Raw genomic sequence first — 14,602 nt, forward strand, 5'->3', positions numbered from 1 at the left:
GGACATGTTAAAATGCAAATTAGGGAGATAACAGGTAAGTGTGATAGAATATAAAGCTGCTGGCATTCCCTCCCTTTCCAGAGCCCACCCTCCTGGAGCCACTGTATTAGTAGAGTGCCACGTGAGAACCACGTGAGAACGGCTCAAAAACAATGTGAGAGTTAGTACAAGACACTTGTCATAATGTTTGTCAAGGAAACGCTCAGGGAGCCGTTTGGGTGGGCTTCCCACTTTTCACCTGTGTTTTTACAGACACAAACTTTACTCTGCGTGCATCTACAATGCAAAGTTAGCATTTGAGAGAAGTGTGTGAATCGCGCTATTTCAGACCATCTAGAACACTGTTCTTTTGGATGACAGCCTTTCACCCATTCAAAACTTGTCAGGCATGTCTCTTGCCTCTGATTGGTGAGCGTGGGGAAGAGGGACATTTTTAAATTAAGCACGCCCACTTTTACATCTAAAGGAATGACTTCCCTTCGGTGAAGTCTTTTGGGAAAGACAATCTCTTACTCCAACCAATATTTTGGGAACTTTTCATTTGGAAATATTTCCCGTCTTTTGAGTATTTTCTCTGGTGAGAACGCATTATTCTTCCTCTTTATTATTTCAAGCGAGGTCTGACCCATGGGGAAGGTGACAAACCACTCAGAGGCAAGCCTGCAAAGCGGGGTTGAGGTCTCCACAGCCCTGACTCTGGAAAAGTCCCCTCACCTGGCTGAAACCCAGGAAGGAGAAACACCTGCCTGGTATTGCACAGGAAAGCATGAGGAGGAAAATGAGGGAATTTGCAAACGTGTCATTAATCTCATTAACAAGGTTGGGGATTTCATTTCAGATCAAATGCCAGATGCCATAGAAATCGATTTTCATTGTTCTGAAAATGACAAAAGATGAGCTGCCAAAATAACTTAAGGCATGACAGCGTCAGGGAAATAAGTGTGCGGAGTCCCCAGGTGACTACTCTGAAAGGACACACGCTGGCATGCTTGTTCACACCCCAACCTCTTTCTTTCCTAGTGGCTGGAAGCCACTTTTCCGGGCCCTGGCTCCTCAAAGTATGGTCCCAAGACCAGCAGCCTGGGCCTTACCTGGCAACTGTTAGCAACGGGGACTCTGCCACCCAAACCCACGGAGTCAGAATCTGCCGCTTCCCAAGCCCCCAGGGGGTTTCTGAGTCCCCGGAAGAGTGAGAAGCGCTGCATGCAAAGCGTGGGGTGGGAGGTGCCCGGCCACCTCTTACCTTGGGGAAGGCGTCGGGCCACAGGGCGGGGGAGCCGTGGTTGAGCAGCGCCTGCACCGTGCGCTGGGGTGCGGCCTGGGGCGCGCAGGCGGCCGCCTGCAGCACGCGGGCCAGCGGCGAGGCGCCTCCGTAGTCCAGCGCGGCCGCGTCGGCGCCGTGCCGCAGCAGCAGCAGCGCCAGGCCGGGGCGCGCGTGGCCGCAGGCCTTGTGCAGTGGGCTGCGCTCGTCCTCGTCGCGCGCATCCGCCGCCGCCCCGCGCCGCAGCAGCAGCGCGCACAGGCGCAGGCCGCGCTCCTGCTCCTCGGGCCGCAGCGCCGCGCCGCACGCTGCGCTCAGAGCCGTCTCGCCGTGGCCGTTCCTCGCGTCCACGCGCGCCCCGCGGCCCAGGTAGAGGCGCGCGTGCTCGTCCAGGCCGCGCTGCGCCGCCACGTGCAGCGGCGTGTCCAGGCCGGCGCCGCCCGCGCGATGCACCGAGGCGCCGTGCTCCAGCAGCGCCTGCGCGCACCTGCGGGGAGGCCGGGAGCGGTCACCGGGTGGGCAGGGACGGACACCCGACCCCCACACCCTGCCACGGGACTCGCCACACCCTGGCTGCTGTTTCGGGGACTTCGGACACCCCAGGGGGACAGTGGGCTCCCTGAAGAGGAAGGATAGCCGCGGAGAAAGGACGTGAGTTCAGATCTGTGCACAGGATGCGGGAGTATAAACTGAGCTAGGAAAAATAAAAATAAAAAAAAAGCCCGGCTGGCGTGGCTCAGCAGTTGAGCCTCGATTTATGAACTAGGAGATCACAGTTCCATTCCAGGTCAGGGCACATGCCCGGATTGTGGGCTCATTCCCAATAGGGGGTGTGCAAGAGGCAGCCAATCAATGATTCTCTCTGATCATTGATGTTTGTATCTCTTTCTCTCTGAAATCAAATAAATATATATAAAAAGAGATATGGCAAAACACGGAGAACACCAGGCCCACCGGTTACTGAATGGTGGACATGGCTAGGAGACTTCCTGAGTCTATAGCAGAGTGTAAGACAGGAGTAATTCGTAACTGCCTGGTGCTACCGTGGGAGGTGATGTGGTTCAGATGACAGTGCTGAGGTACTATTTACCTGGGCTCTTTGTCACACGTGGCAATTGAGGGCCTGGCAGTCACGGTTCTAAGGAGCGTCCCTTAGACTGTCAGGTTCTTTCTCAGCCACCATGTGCCTCTTCTGAAACCTCAGCTTCGGTGACAAGTGGACAGGGTGAGGCAGGGCTTGCCTTGCTCCCATTGGAGGACTCCTTCCAGCCCTCCAGCACTGACAGAGACTGGCATTGGGGTGTCCCCAGGGCGCGACGCATCGTGAACACACCGCCATGCCTGGCTGTGGGATGGCCTTTGTTTCAACCAGGCTCTGCTGAACAGAATGGATTTTAGCTGTGCCTGGATTTCCCACTGGCCTCCTGGGCCTATAGTTCCCTTGGGAGACAGGGGTCTCCCCCAGAGGTGGGCACCTTCTGCTGCCTCCAGGTCCACCAACTGGAACCCAAGACTGCCCCCTCCTCCAGGCACTGAGGCCTCTCCCAGGACGGCAGCTTCCTCGGGGCCATCCACACCTGGGAGAACTAAACCCCTCAACCTTAGCTCAGGCGCAGGCTGCTGACCAGGCTGCTGGGCCTCGGGGCCCCAGACACGGGTGGGAAACAGTCCTCTCCAGCCGGAATGTGGGAGGACAGTCACACAGCCCCTCCTCCATCCTGCTGGCCCTTGTCCTTTGAGGGCACTGCCAGAACACCAGCCCACTGCAGTGACCTGCTCCCGGGTCAGCTCCTGGGCATGGCCATCCATGTGTTTGCTTCCCCTCTGGAGGCTGACGGCTCAGCATGCCACCTGCAGACCACAGCCTCTGGTCCCTGTTGTCACCCACGCCTGTTGGTGCCCTTCTTATCTCTGCTCTATTGAGACTTGAGTCCTTGACCCCTCATTCTCTTAGCTCTTCCTGCCTTCGTTCCTTCCCTGGGCAGCACTCCAGACACTGTCTTCTTGGCATCCTAGGTTCCCTTGAACAGGGGACATGGCTATCCCCGTGCCAGACAGCCAAATCCAACCTGGAACCCATGTGCCATCCACCCTCTCCTTCCCTTTGGCCGCTGAGTGCTGCTGGGAAAACACTCGTGGACTGGCCTCCGGTCTCAGGTGGGCCTCGGGGGCTTTCGGTTCACATCGTCCAGTGCTGAAGGGCAGCTCCTCATCCCGCCCACAGCAGCACCGCGGCCGTCACTGCCATCCTCCAGCGGTGCTGCGGCTCCTCTCCCCCTCTCGGTGACCTCCTGCAGCGATTGTTCCCACCTTCTCCACCTGAGGCCCTCTCGTTCACCTTGCCCCAGGTGCAGTCCTCTTCTGCTCCCTGGGGATCTTGTCCTTTGCCTTTTCTCTGTCCTACCTCCCCCCACCCTTCAGTTGGCCACCAGCCCTGTTGACTGCATCACCTATAATCACTGCTTTTTCCTTCCTTTCCATGGTCACTGTGCTTTGTGGACACCCAAGTCATTTCTTGCCTGAATGGTAATGACAGTCTCCTAATTTGTCCTCTGCTCCAATCTCACAAGCTCCATACCAGCTGGAAAGAGCCTTTCCTGTGGGAATCAGATGACATGTGCCCCCTGGAGAGAGCCTGGTCCCTGTCCCCAGGACGCGGGACACCGAGAGCCCAGCTCCTGCGGGCCTCACTGGTCTCATTTCCTGAGGCTCCATCCTTTGCTTCACCTCTATCTGATCAGGTGCTCAGATGCATCCTGGCAGCTCATGCCCCCGTGCCTGTGTGTCCCAGGAAGGCAGACACAGTTCTATCTCTATGTCCTCTGCCTCTTGGGCTCCTGTCACCCTAGTGCCACCAGCAGAGGGTCACGACGCTGTGTTGTCATATGCCCTGTACATGAGTGCCTGGGCGCAGCGCCTGTGGTACCGTGATTCAAATGTTCTTAGACCATTAGCCCTGAGTGTGTCAATGGGGGGCTATTTACCTCTGCTTCTTGGTGCCCAGCGCAGGGCAGCCTGCTCTCGGTTCTCCCGAAAAGCTCGAACAAATGCATTTCCTTAATGAGTAGCCAGTTACTGCTGGCTTTCCTGTTACTTGCCTCCCTGAGCTCTGAACACAATCGTCCATGGAGGGTTTCCAGCTGCCAGCGGCTGCCGTTAAATCTGCTTATATTTCTACCCAGGGATGTGCAGTGGTTCTCATTCTCTCTTTGCATATCTTTAGCTTCCATATCAGCAGTGTCTTGAGAAGTGGTCTGTGTTGGGTGGAAGATCTTTATAAACAAGTACAATTTGATGTGAAATGTCCTTTGGGACAGTACCAGCTAAGAGAGGATGCAGATTTCAGCATCCGAGTACTTCAGACTGGCTTCCTCCTTGCCTCTCGGGGAGGCATTTCAAACAGTGCAGCAGGTGGTTACAAATCAAGGCTTCCGTCTCATTCTTGCCACTGAGCCCGCACGAGCTTGAAAACAATTACAAAACATTTGCTTCTGCCTTTTTTTTTTTTTTTTAAAGCAGCCCCGCCTTCTCCAGCGACAGCCATAGGGAAATACAAGTGGTCCTCTATTCCACACCCACAGCCTGTCTGGCTGATGGACCAGGTTGCAGTTGGCGACGGGGACACCTTTCAGAAGAGCAAGGACAGTGTCCCACCCCCTGGAGGGCTTCGGATGCCTGTTCCATTTTTAATGAAGAGCCTCTAATTGGCGAAACCTTGGCACTTTCTTCCAGCAGTTAATGATGTGAGCTGCAGACCACAGGCACGAGAAAAAACAACACAACCAATTGACTGGGGCACACCTCTGCTGGCACACACTGGGCAGTCATTAAAGGCGAAGGTGTGGGAGCCTGTTTAATGACACGGAAAGCTATTTGCAATAGTTATGTGAAAAGATCAGGCTACCAAGCAGCACTGAACAGTCCTATTAAAAACCGCACCAGATATGTACACACATAGACAGCAAGCCTAGAAATATACGGGCCAGCGTGTGTTTACCTCTGGCTGATGGGTGCTTTTATTGCCTGTTTGCCTGCCTGTATTTTCACATTTTCCAAAAGGAATCAGAGTTACAGTTTGAAAGAGGCACGACAGAGGTTATGAATAACGAAACCATCCCCCACCAGCCACAGCCACAGCCACAGCACATGGATTCTGAGAATGTTAGCTTAGCTTTCCAGGGGCCTGGAATGCTCTCAAATGTTCCATTGATCTGCCCAGGCATAAGCAGCGATTTCAGAAAGGCTGTACGGCAGTGCCCATGAGAAGGCGAGCCTAGAGGAGAGGGCAGGGGTGGGTGGGAGGTATTCAGTGATAAGCAGGGAGACAGTAGCCTTCTCGGGACTCCTGGACCTGACCTTGTATGTGTTCGTGTCCGCAGTGGGAGAAGTGGCCCAGCGGGGAAACACCACCCAGGCCCATGCAGGACTGCGGGTGCCCCAGCTGCGCCCGAGCCCTGTCCTCCTAGGGGAGATTTTGTTAGATTTCCTGCTACCCTGATGGACAGGCAAGCCAGGGCGGCCTGGAGCCACTGTAGGACAGTCACGGTCAGAAGCCAAGGGTAGGTTCCCATCTGAGGACGTCAGAACAATTCGTCCTCCTTGTCTTTGATAATGACCGAGATGACAGGCTGTTTCAGGGGCACGAGGTTGACAGTACACAGAAGAAGTAGCTTGAGCCAAAGGCAGGAGTTAATAGGGATGAGCCCATCAAGGGCTGTTGAATTAATGTCATTTTAACTTATTTCTGAAGGGGGAAGTAGGACTCTAGCTCACACTCCACACACTGCTCCCATCCACCGTCCAGCATCTTCCTGAAGCACCGGCTTCCCTGTCACCTACCAGGTGCAGAAGGTCCATGTGAATGCCCTGACCTGGGCTTTCCTACTGTCCCCCTCTTCCCCGTCCCTTCCCCACCGTCTGCCAGGCCTCCCTGCATCCCACGAGACAGCCTCCTAAGGGTGTTCCTTCATTCGCCTTCCCTTCGTCCATCACTCTATTCACACAAAGCCCTCAAAAATGGTATTCCTCAGCCATAACTGGTTTGACTCAGTGGATAGAGCATCGGCCTGCGGACAGAAAGGTCCCAGGTTTAATTCTGGTCAGGGGCATGTACCTTGGTTGCGGGCACATCCCCAGTAGAAGGTGTGCAGGAGGCGGCTGATCGATGTTTCTAACTCTCTATCTCTCTCCCTTCCTCTCTGTAAAAAAATCAATAAAATATATATTTTTAAAAAATAAAATAAAAAGTGGTATTCCTCAGACGCTGGTCCTGAGCTGGGAGCTCACTGCTTCGCTACTACTTGATCTTGTTATTTATTTATTTTTAATGTTATCTTTAGTTCTTGCAACAAATCTGCATTGTAGGTAGAATCTACAGGTGGGGAAATTGAGAAAGACCAGGGACTTACATGAAGTCAAATAGCCAGGACATGGCATAGCAGAGGCCTCGGTGGCTTTGCCACCCGCTGACACTTCCCACTGATATTATTGGTGACGCATCTTCTATGAGCCAGTCACCGTGCTAGGCATTTTCCCTGTCATCTCTAAACGTCCATCCATTCATTCGAGAACATCATCTGTGCTCCATTCAACAACAGCCTTTCAAGGCAGGGAGAAGTGTTTCTACTCTGAGTCCTCCACACATTTCTGGACAGACTCGCTGACAGGACAGTGAAGACGCTGGACCTGGTGCTGTGGGGCAGGGGCTCTGGGAAATCTCTTTTAGATTTACAGAAGAGTAAATAATTCAGTCACTTCTTGCCCAGTCCTGCTGGCAACCCTGCCCAGCAGATTTCATTCTCCCCAGTTTTCAGTTTTTGCTGTTCGCTCAGTGACCTTAAGGGTAGGGAGATGACGGTGACCCTCCAGCCAGCAATCTTCTTGGGGTGGAACCCAGCTACCACTGGACAACAACCTGGTCCAGCAATCACTGAGTGAGCAGTTTACAACAGTGACACGGAACTATTGAAAATAAGGCTAAATCCAAGATTCAAAGAAGTCGCTTCATTTGTGTGGGGGAAGTGGACAGCGCCCAAAGCGCTTTGTGAGGTCTCACAGGCATCTCTCCCGAGCAGCAGCTCCACCCAGTTGCTGGAGTCCTTGGACCAGTGGGCTGCCCTGCTCTATCCTCATGTGATTGCTGCCTGAACCCCTCCCACTCGTAGACCACGTGCCCGGGGAGAGTGACGGGTGTTGGGAACCAGTCTTGTTCAGTCATCACTGGCTGCTACTCCCCCCTCGGAGTTGTCCTGAGGGCAGGCGGGCTGGAGACACTGTCCTGTGGCAGGGCGGCTGGAGCCCCAAGGCTGGGTCGTGGATGCAGGCAGAGCATCTGTCTGGATGCTGGGCAGGTGCCAGCCTGTGGGGGCAGGGGACACGGGGGAGAGGCTTGGGAGGAAGACACAGCCTGTTTTCTAACGGAGCCGTGGCAAGAGGCTCCCTCCTGCGCAGTCACCAGCTGGCGCCTCATGAAGGATGGAAGCCACCGCCCTGACTTTGATGGAGCAGCAGTTCTGCCTTATTTCCCTGGACCTTCTGCAGAGCGAATCCTCTGGGGACCTGTCACCCACTCCTTTCTTTCTGTATTTTCTTCTCTCTCCCTTTAACCACTCCCCCCTCTACCGGAAGCTAAGCTCTGAGACGATCAAGCATTAATGTTTACAACTGAAATGGCTGCTGTGAGTGGGCAACCCTTACGTGAAGAGGGGAGGTTGTCCGGGGCACTGGCTGCCATTTAATTTTTTTTTTTCCTGAAGTGTCAGATGGTTGTGGCTAGTGATATTTTGGGCACATTCTCCCCAGATTGTAAATGGAACCCTGCATGTTGGTGAACTAAAAAATGATTTAGGGAATAAACGTTGAGAAGTCAACTCTACCGTTTGCCCTACTTGCCCATGAAGTAGCACCTGACTTTCTGGAAGCTTCTAGAAGCAGAAATGGGCGACCTTTTCTTCTTCTGGTCCCAATACAGTGGATCAAGAGGAAAACTGGAAACATCAGGGCCAGAGGGGAGAAGAGTCAGGAAAAGTGATAGGGGTGGGGGTAGATTGGGGGGAGGCTTTGACTTGGACCAGAGAAAAGTTTGATGTATTTGTATTTATGTATTTTTAAGGGAGCTATAATTTGCATACAGATACATGCATAGGTCTTAAGAGTACAGCTGTGTGAATTTCTACAAAGCAATGCACCTCTGTAACCAATATCCTAATCAAGAAGTGCCATATTTCCATCTCTCCAGGAAGTTCCTTGTGTTTGCTACCAGTCAGTCATCCCCCCACAGGCTACCTGACAGCGGTTCTCAACGTGTGGGTCGCGACCCCTTTGGCGGTCGAATGACCCTTTCACAGGGGTCGCCTAAGACCATCCTGCATATCAGATATTTACATTACAATTCATAACAGTAGCAACATTACAGTTATGAAGTAGCAACGAAAATAATTTTATGGTTGGGGGTCACCACAACATGAGGAACTGTATTTAAAGGGCCAGAAGGTTGAGAACCACTGGGCTACCACGTTCTGATTTCTCTCACAGTGGTTTAATTTAGTTTTGTCTTTTTTTTAGAACTTTCTACTCTTTTTACCTGGCCTCTTTCGCTTAACATAATGTCTGACATCCACCCATCCATATAGTTGCATACAAGAGTAACCCATTATTTTTTATTTCTGGGTATATTTAATTGTATGGATCTACCACAATTTTAACATTCACTCTCCTATTGATATTGGTGAACATTTGGGTATTTCCATTTTGGCTATAATAAATACAGCTACTATGGGAAAACATTTTTAAATAAGTCTATGGACATATGTTTCTCTAGAAGTGAAATTGCTGGTAGGTGTATATTTAACTTTAAAAGAATCTGTCGCCGAAACCGGTTTGGCTCAGTGGATAGAGCGTCAGCCTGCGGACTCAAGGGTCCCAGGTTCGATTCCGGTCAAGGGCATGTACCTGGGTTGCGGGCACTTCCCCAGTGGGGGATGTGCAGGAGGCAGCTGATCGATGTTTCTCTCTCATCGATGTTTCTAACTCTATATCTCTCTCCCTTCCTCTCTGTAAAAAATCAATAAAATATATTTAAAAAAAAAAAAAAAAGAAGCTGTCAAACAGGCTTCCAAAGTGATGGCATCATTGTATATTGCCGGCGACAAGGTGGGAGGGCTCCAGGCCCTCCACATCTGGGCCAGTGTTGGCCGTTGTCATCCTTTCTGACTTTGGTCATGCTAACAGGTGTGAAATAGTGAATATTTCTTTGTGGTTTTAATTTGCATTTCTCTCATGACTAATGATGTGGAGCACCTTCTCATTTGCTCTTTGACCATTTGTCTGTTTCCTGGCCTGTCTGAGGCTTTTGCCCGGAGGGTGAAGGTTGGATTTGGCCTGGAATACTTCTTTTAATTCCTGACCTGAGTGGTGGGAGTTCAAATGGGACTTGGCAAGTGAACAGAAAGCTGAGCAATCTGCCTGAGATGCTAAGAAGGGCAGCGAAGGGGCAAAGCCAGTGATTGGCAGCGTTTGGAAGGCGGTGATTGGGGCCGAGCAGAGCTACTTCCTGACTATATACAGCTTTTGGAAAATGTTAGGTTCACAAAGGAGAGGCCATCTTTCAGCACTGATCTCTCCAACGACACTGGGCTTTTGAGCCTTGCTCTGACTGTTTTCATGGTGTGCCACCTTACTGGCAAAATAGGGGCCCTCCATGAACCTTGGTTTTCTAGTCTGTAGACTGGGCATAACCGCGCCTTACTGGCCTGCTGGGAGGAGCGTAAGCAAGTAAGACCCTTGCAGGTGCTCAGGAATTTGAAGCACAAATATCAAAGCGTCTAATGGACAGCCCCTCTCTGCACCTCGTGCTTTAGTATTCCACACGATGCCTCAGGCTCCCACTGAACCAGGCCACGTTTTCGCCCCTCTACTTGAATAATAATTCAATCACCCTCCTGGGACACGGAAGAATGAACTGCTTTTTCTTTCTGTTTCTCTCTATTTTATTTTTTATTTATTTACTTATTTATCTTTGTGAACTGCTTTTTGAGTTATTTATCAAGTCCGGTGAGCCTGGCGCCTCAGGCAGGTAAACTTCCTGCTATCAGGGAGATGCTGGGGTTGCGGCTGCGGTGGGGACTCTGAGTAGTTCCTTCCCCTGGACCTGTTCCTCCCTTGACTTTCTTGCGAAGGAAAAGCAGTACTTCCTTCCTCTCTGCCCAGATCTCAGCCTGCCAGGTCTGAACTGGAAAAGAATTGCCCCATGACTTTCTTCAATGATCCCCCCTTTCCTCCCAGGATAGCTGCTTTCACAGGCCCAACAGCGGCTTATGAATGGTTTTTCATTCAGTTGAATTGACACAGCTGGGGCAAAAAAGGTATGCTTCATACTCGTCTGTTCGTGGGGGAAGCAAGCCCGCCTCACTTCGGCTTAAATCAAGACAGTGTTAGGCCAGAATAAGAATCGGCGCTCTGCTAATTCCTTCCTCATTTTAATCATCTCAGAATGTGAACTAGGGTCAAGGAGAGGAACCAGGTAATAAATAGGGCGAGGCCGGCATGCCGGCTACTAAGGTGAGCAGTAACTTTACTGGAACTTTTTTCTTTCTGGGAAAATCTCTTCAAAAGGCTCGTAGATTAAAGCTCCAATCTCCCTTTTTGTGTGTTGAATTCTGAATTCAGAAGCTTGCTGGTTGGAAGGAAGCACAGACAATTTTTTTTTAAGTCCCAGGAACTCAGAGACTCAAAGGTTTGAAAGTCCTGCACCCACGGTGAATTGCCGGCTGAAAGGGGCCGGAGCAGAGCCGGGCCCCGAGGTGTGGAGACCATTGTCATCAAGAGTAAGAGAATGAAATGGCTCTGTATGTAGGTCAATGACCCCCTCTCTACTGAAAGGTAAAAAAAAATTAAGGATGACCTACAATCTACCATGTAGAAAGGAGCTCTTTCTTGTCAAGGTGATAATGTTTATACTACGTGAAGCCAGACCTCCCCGGACTCTGACTTTGGGGGGACTCTCGAAGCTGAAAAGCGCTGGTCAAAACCTCAAGCCCTTTCTGACATCTATTAACTTTTTATTCTTCAAAGTAGTTGGCTGTATCATTGGAGGCGTGGCCCATGGAATCGGGCAGCATTTTCATTCTAATCAGTGAGATGGAAGGATTCTGCCTGAACTTCTGGTGTGTTCGTCACTTACCTTAATCTTTCCCCCAATAACCAGGATTTAAATGAGCCAAGGCTGTCAAAGTAAATGGATAGATTCACAGAGAGGGACCACAGACACAGAAGAGAAAATGAGAAGGAAAAGAAGAAAGAGGGGGAGGAGGAGGAAGACAAAAGAAAAGCGATTTCCCAGAGCCCCGTTTCAATACAAAGACACTTCAAAAGTCCTTATTAAACAGTGTCCCGGACCTGTGTGATTTTTGAAAATCCAACCGAAGCTAGGAAATTAGCCTCTTGCATAGTATATGAGCCAAGTAGCTGTCATGGTCTATGTAAACCTCAGCCCTTACGATGCCCAAATGTACTGACCTGCATTAGGGACATTGTCAGGATTCACGCTACGTATGCTTCGAATCTGTGTTGCATTTTCATTTCTTAATAAAAAGCCATATTTTCCCAATACGATCTAAGTGGGAGGTTGACGCTCCAGGCGTGAAGCCAACTTGATTTTTAAAACTCTCTTTATTTTTAAATTATTTTAGATTTACAGAAGAGTTGCAAAGCTAATACGAACAGTTCCCAAATACCCTTCACCCAGCTTCCCCTAAAGTGAACCTCTTATAATATGGTACATTTGTCAAAATTAAGAACTTAACATTGGTTCAGTTCCAGGAACTGAACTACGTCAAGATTCCCTACAGCGCCAGTTGTCAGTACCACGTGGTGCTGTGTCACAACAGACAAATACGTCGGTGAAACAACAGACCGAGGGAGGCATGGCGCTGCCATGGAGCCCTGGGGAGCTGGCATGTATCCACGCGGGCCATGCAAACAGAGGCTTGAACCACTGCTGATCTGTGTCCTGGCAGAAAACCCATGATCCTCCTGGGTGGGAGGCTGGCAAGGAGCTGCTCAGGGGCCGAAGGCCACTCGCCTCCCTGTGTCTCCTGGGAGGCGTTCCGGAGACAGTTTCTCATCGCCTCCTGGGTTCTCATGAGGTTTGAGACTTCCTGCCTTGCCCCGCTCAGAATACAGCTGCGGACTATAAAACCGCTCAGCTGAAGCCTAGATTTGGCTGCTTAGCAACGGGGTCACTACGACTCATATTGTCACCAACTGGTCCCTTTTGTCTAGATGTGGTCCTCTGTGGTGTGTGGGGCAGGGAGCGTGAGGAATTGGCACCTTTGGCTGTTCTCCTCTTCACTGTTTATGGAGGAGATAAATGGTCTGAATCAAACTCGGGACTTTATCTGTTGAACCGGTCAGACCTTGCCCTGTCTTGTGTGTACTGACAAGAGTCCAGAAATAAACCCACACATACGTAGTCAGTTGATTTCCAAAAAAGGTGCAAAGTCAATTTAGTGGAGAAAGGAAAGGCTTTTTTGACAAATGGTGCAGGAACAATTGGATAGCCACATGCAGAAAAAGAAAAGAAAAGCTTCAATCCATCAATCTATACCTCACACCATATTCAGAAATTAACTCAAATTGGCTCATAGACTTAAATGTAAAATATAAAATTATTAAATTTCCTGAGGAAATGTAGAAGGACATCTTTGTGGCCATGCATTAGGCAAAGGTTTTCCTAGATAAGATAGCCCTACACAAATCCTAAAAGAAAAAAATTGATAAGCTGGATCCCACCAACATTAAAAACTTCTGTTCTTTAAAAGACACTTTTAAGAGAAGAAAATAGAATCCAGAGATGGACAGGCCATATTTATAAATTGCATGCCTGACAGGGGACTTGCATCCAGGGAATGTGAAGAAATCTCAACGTTTAAGAATAAAACAAACCCACTTTTTAAAATGGGTACAAGAGCCCTGGCCAGTGTGCTCAGTGGTTAGGACACCAGCCCGAGCATGGAAGGGCCATGGGTTTGACTCCTGGTCAAGGGCACATACCTGGGTTGCAGGTTTGATCCCAACCCCAGTGGGGGCACCTGCAGGAGGCAATCAATTGATATGTCTCTCTCACATCAGTGCTTCTCTCTCTCTCTCTCTCTTTCTCTCCCACCCCCTTCCCTCCCTTTCACTCTCTCTAAAAATCAATGGAAAAAATATCCTTGGGTAAGAGTACAAATAAATAATAAATAAAACGGGCACAATATTTGAAAAGGCACGTGGTCACCAAGGAGGACCTATGGGTGGCAAACAAGCACATGCAAAGGTGCTCAGCATCAGTTGTCATTAGGGAATGCCAGGCACAGCCACCCACGGGTGGAGTGCCTGCAGTGAAAGAGCAACCCTACCCAGGACTGCGAGGGTGCGAAGCAGCTAGACCGCGCACACGGCTGGTGGGCCTGCACAATGCACGGCCACTTTGGAAACCAGTTCGGCAGGTTTATAAAAGGTTATCTTTCAATCACATCATATGACCCCGGCGTTCTAAGCCCAGGTACTTCCCCAGGAAAAATGAAAGCATATGCCCGTACAAAGCCTGGCACACAGATGGTCATAGCAGCTTTATTCGTAACAGCCTGAAGCTGGAAACAATTCGGTGCCTTTCAACACACGAATGGAGAAACACACCATGGAATACCACTCAGCAACGACGACGAGTGAGTTATGGACACACACAACAATACGATGAATCTCAAAGTAACTATGATGAGTGAACGAAGCCAGACAAAAAAGAGTGCATTCCACTTATATAGAATTCCAGCAAATTCAGACTGAACTACGGTGACAAAAAGCAGATCAGTGGGATAATGGAGGAGGGGGGTGGGGGCATAATAATGGGGCCAGGGAACCCTTTGACCGGGATGGGTGTGGTCAGTCTTGATAATAGGGATGGTTTCATGAACGCACAGACGTCTGTCTAAATTTATCAGATTGTACACTTCAAACACAGGCAGCTTATTGTATGCAGTTACACCTCCGTAAAGCAGGTCCTAAAAAGTACATTGGAAGAACGCTGCTTCCTTCCGCCACCTCCAGGCCCCTGGTGGCCTGCTGCCTTGCTGAGTCCCCGCTCTGAACTCAGGTGACATGAGCAGGTGGGGCCCCGCCTTGGTGACCCAGAGCCCAGTAGTAAGCCTGCTGCACTTCATATGGTGATTTTACTTGATCCTCACCACAGAGACAGAGGCCAAGAAATGACAACCCCCAGGGCAGGGGCTGGAACATTGTGACTAAAAGAAATGTCAAGATGACGCACTGCAAGCCGAGAAACCGAACATGAATCCTGTGCAA

General features: G+C 50.4%; 1 protein-coding gene across 1 annotated transcript in view; it reads right to left on the minus strand.

Moving 5' to 3' along the window:
• Positions 1-14,602, minus strand: part of ASB18 (ankyrin repeat and SOCS box containing 18) — a gene marked incomplete at its 5' end in the record, with an annotated part of 41,167 nt that overhangs the window by 11,223 nt on the left and 15,342 nt on the right. The window contains one exon of the mRNA XM_081095255.1: positions 1,244-1,748. Coding sequence (XP_080951381.1) covers positions 1,244-1,748 — 505 coding nt within the window. The remainder of the gene's footprint in view (positions 1-1,243; positions 1,749-14,602) is intronic.

This window comes from Myotis nattereri (genome assembly GCF_964212035.1).
Source record: "Myotis nattereri genome assembly, chromosome: 7".
Classification (NCBI taxonomy): domain Eukaryota; kingdom Metazoa; phylum Chordata; class Mammalia; order Chiroptera; family Vespertilionidae; genus Myotis; species Myotis nattereri.